The sequence below is a fragment of the Phoca vitulina genome, unplaced genomic scaffold (genome assembly GCF_004348235.1).
Source record: "Phoca vitulina isolate PV1807 unplaced genomic scaffold, GSC_HSeal_1.0 scaffold2179, whole genome shotgun sequence".
Classification (NCBI taxonomy): domain Eukaryota; kingdom Metazoa; phylum Chordata; class Mammalia; order Carnivora; family Phocidae; genus Phoca; species Phoca vitulina.
The window spans coordinates 1-2,685 of record NW_022591865.1 but is presented as its reverse complement, the minus strand read 5'-3'; the positions used below and the strand labels follow the sequence as shown (position 1 = coordinate 2,685).

General features: G+C 59.6%; 1 protein-coding gene across 1 annotated transcript; it reads left to right on the top strand.

The window, feature by feature from the left end:
- Positions 1–335: 335 nt before the first annotated feature.
- LOC116629682 (metallothionein-2-like) lies at positions 336–1,962 on the top strand. Its single transcript, XM_032399913.1, has 3 exons — positions 336–455; positions 998–1,063; positions 1,730–1,962. Exons 1-3 carry the CDS (start codon positions 428–430, stop codon positions 1,819–1,821), a joined length of 186 nt encoding a protein of 61 aa, XP_032255804.1. The 5' UTR covers positions 336–427; the 3' UTR covers positions 1,822–1,962.
- Positions 1,963–2,685: the final 723 nt, after the last annotated feature.

Genomic DNA, 2,685 nt, shown 5'->3' with positions numbered 1-2,685 from the left:
ATGTGCACGGGGTCCGGGGTGGGGAAGGCGGCGAGGACCCAGGCACTGGGTTCTCGGAACACCCGGGAACACGGGCGGCTGCCGACCTCGGGGAGCCGACAGGGGGCGGGCAGGGAGGCTGGGACTCGGCGTGTCGCCCGGCGCGCAGCCCCTCGGCGCGGTGCGCAGCGGGCCCAGTCGCCCTCGGGGACTCGTGCGCCCGGCCCGGCCCGGTGCACACAACTCGGCCAAGGCCGCCGCGCGCCGCGCGCTCTCGGCGGGGCGGGTGCAAGGGCGGGGGCGGGGCCTTTGCGCCCGGGCCGCCCGCTCCGCCTATAAAGTGAGGCCGCGGCGCTGGGGCTCCACCGGGGCTCCACCACGCCTCCAGCCCGCAGCCGTGTCTCTCCGTGTCGCCTGCTTTGGACCTCCGTCCTCGACTCGACTCGAAATGGACCCCAACTGCTCCTGCTCCACCGGTAAGGAACCCCCTGCTCTGAGCCTTAGGGGGGGACGCTTCCCAGGCCCGGAGCGCGTGTCCTCGGGGTTAGAGGGGCGGGGGGTTGGAGCTGGAGCTGGAGGGGACTCCCGGAGTCAGCACGTGCTGTGCGTTGTCCCTGGCCAAGCTCCGGAGAGCATTTCCGTGCCTCGAGTTTAGAGTTGAGGGTACTGCGGTCACGTCGAGGTCCCCTTTCGGTCGGGGGCTGCTGGCCTGGGACTTGATGGCAGGTGGGGACATTGTATCCTCGGGGTTCAAGTCCTAGGGCCCTGGCCCCCAACCCGGCCTGCTTGGGCTGAGCCTGGAGCCTGGGACCCTCCTTGTGCAGTCAAATCTGGAAGGGACCTACCTTTCCTAGCACCAGAAGAAAGTGGGGCTTCCCTAATGACCTGCCCTGGGTGAGAAAAGGGCTCCCAGGGCTGGGTAGTGACAGGAGGCTGGAGATTGGGGCAGCTTGTTGGCCGACTGCTGCGGGTCCCACATCACCCCCCTGCTCCCTGCTCCTCCTTCTCTCCCTTGCAGGTGGCTCCTGCACGTGCGCCGGCTCCTGCAAATGCAAGGAGTGCAGATGCACCTCCTGCAAGAAGAGTGAGTGTGGTGGGGTGTTCTGTGGGGATCTGGGGACCGGGCTGGGTGGGCGGGGGGAGCCCAGAGCTCGGCAGGCGGGAGCAGGCCAGTGACCCAGCCTCTCTGCATCCCCTGCCCTGAGCCCCTGCCTCAGAATTGGAGCCGAAAGAGCATGTAGGTGATTTGAGTCCCAGCCTCATCCTAGAATAGGAAGACTGAGGCCCGGATCTAGGTCTCCTGCCTCCTGATGCAGCCTTCTGAACCCTCCAGTGTCCTGAACACTTGATGTACATGAGCTTGGTGACCGTGTGTGGTTTCTCTGACCTGCTGTAGCCTTTTCCTGTGGGGACAGCCCAGAGCTTCCGTGCCCCCCCCCCCCCCCGGGAGCTGCTAGGCAGGGGGCACCCCCTCTCTGATCTTGAGGACTTTCTATCAAGATGTATGGTTCTGGGGGGCCTACATTGTCCCTGGACGCCCTATCACTGTGTCTCCAGGCATTCTGCCCTGTGCTGGAATCAGATGGGGGCAGGGCAGCCTTCTCCCCGTGGGTAGGACTCAGTTGTCTAGACACAGCCTGCCATCAAGCCAGGGTCCGCCGAGGCTGGGGGCAAGGCCTGGGCTGGCCTGCGCTTAGGAAGGGGGGTCCCTGGCCATGTCTGCTCTGACCCTGTGGCCTTCCTGCCCCAGGCTGCTGCTCCTGCTGTCCCACGGGCTGTGCCAAGTGTGCCCAGGGCTGCATCTGCAAAGGCGCATCGGACAAGTGCAGTTGCTGTGCCTGATGTGGGGGAGCCCGCGCCCGATGTAAACACAGCCACGTGTACACACCTGCAGTTTTAAAACATTTTTCATACTACCTGACCCGTGTGCTACATTCCTGTTTCTATGAAGTACATGAGTTATAATAAAAATTGTTGAATTTATGCTGGCTGTTTTCCTTTGCGTGCTTTAGAAATAAGGGCTTCAAACCCATCGTGGCTGGGGTGGGCGTTGGACCTGGTACAGAGACCTGGGTTCTGGACTCAAGGATTGGCCCCTAATAAACTGCCTTATGTAAGTCAGGTGACCACTCCATCAGTTTTCTTGGCTGAAGATGAATGTATCAGGATGACATAAGGGTATGGGGCCGACACAGTTGCCCTCTCTTCTCCTTGGAAGTGTTGATCTAGAACTTCTCAACTTCTATTTTACTCTCAGGATTCCCTGCCAAACTTAGGTCCTCAGCAATGTTAGGCTTCAGAAATACTCAGACAAGAGGCACCTGGCGGGCTCAGTCGGAGTGTGCAACTCTTGATCTCCGGGTTCTAAGTTCAAGCCCCACGTTGGGTGTAGAGATTACTTAAAATCTTGAAAAGTACTTGGGATGAAATCCAATTCCACACTTTTAAGACTTCTATACAGGACTTGCTTCTAAAACACTTGAGGGACCAATTTTTATTTTCTAACACAGATTTAAACTTTGGCGAAATAAATTGCTAAGAAAAAATTTAACAGGCATAATATGCAAAACCCAGTTTTTTTTGAGAGGGAACACAAGCAGGGGGAGTGGGAGAGGGAGAAGCAAGCTTCCCGCTGAGCAGGGAGCCCGATGCGGGGCTCAATCCCAGAACCCCGGGATCATGATGCGGGGCTCAATCCCAGAACCC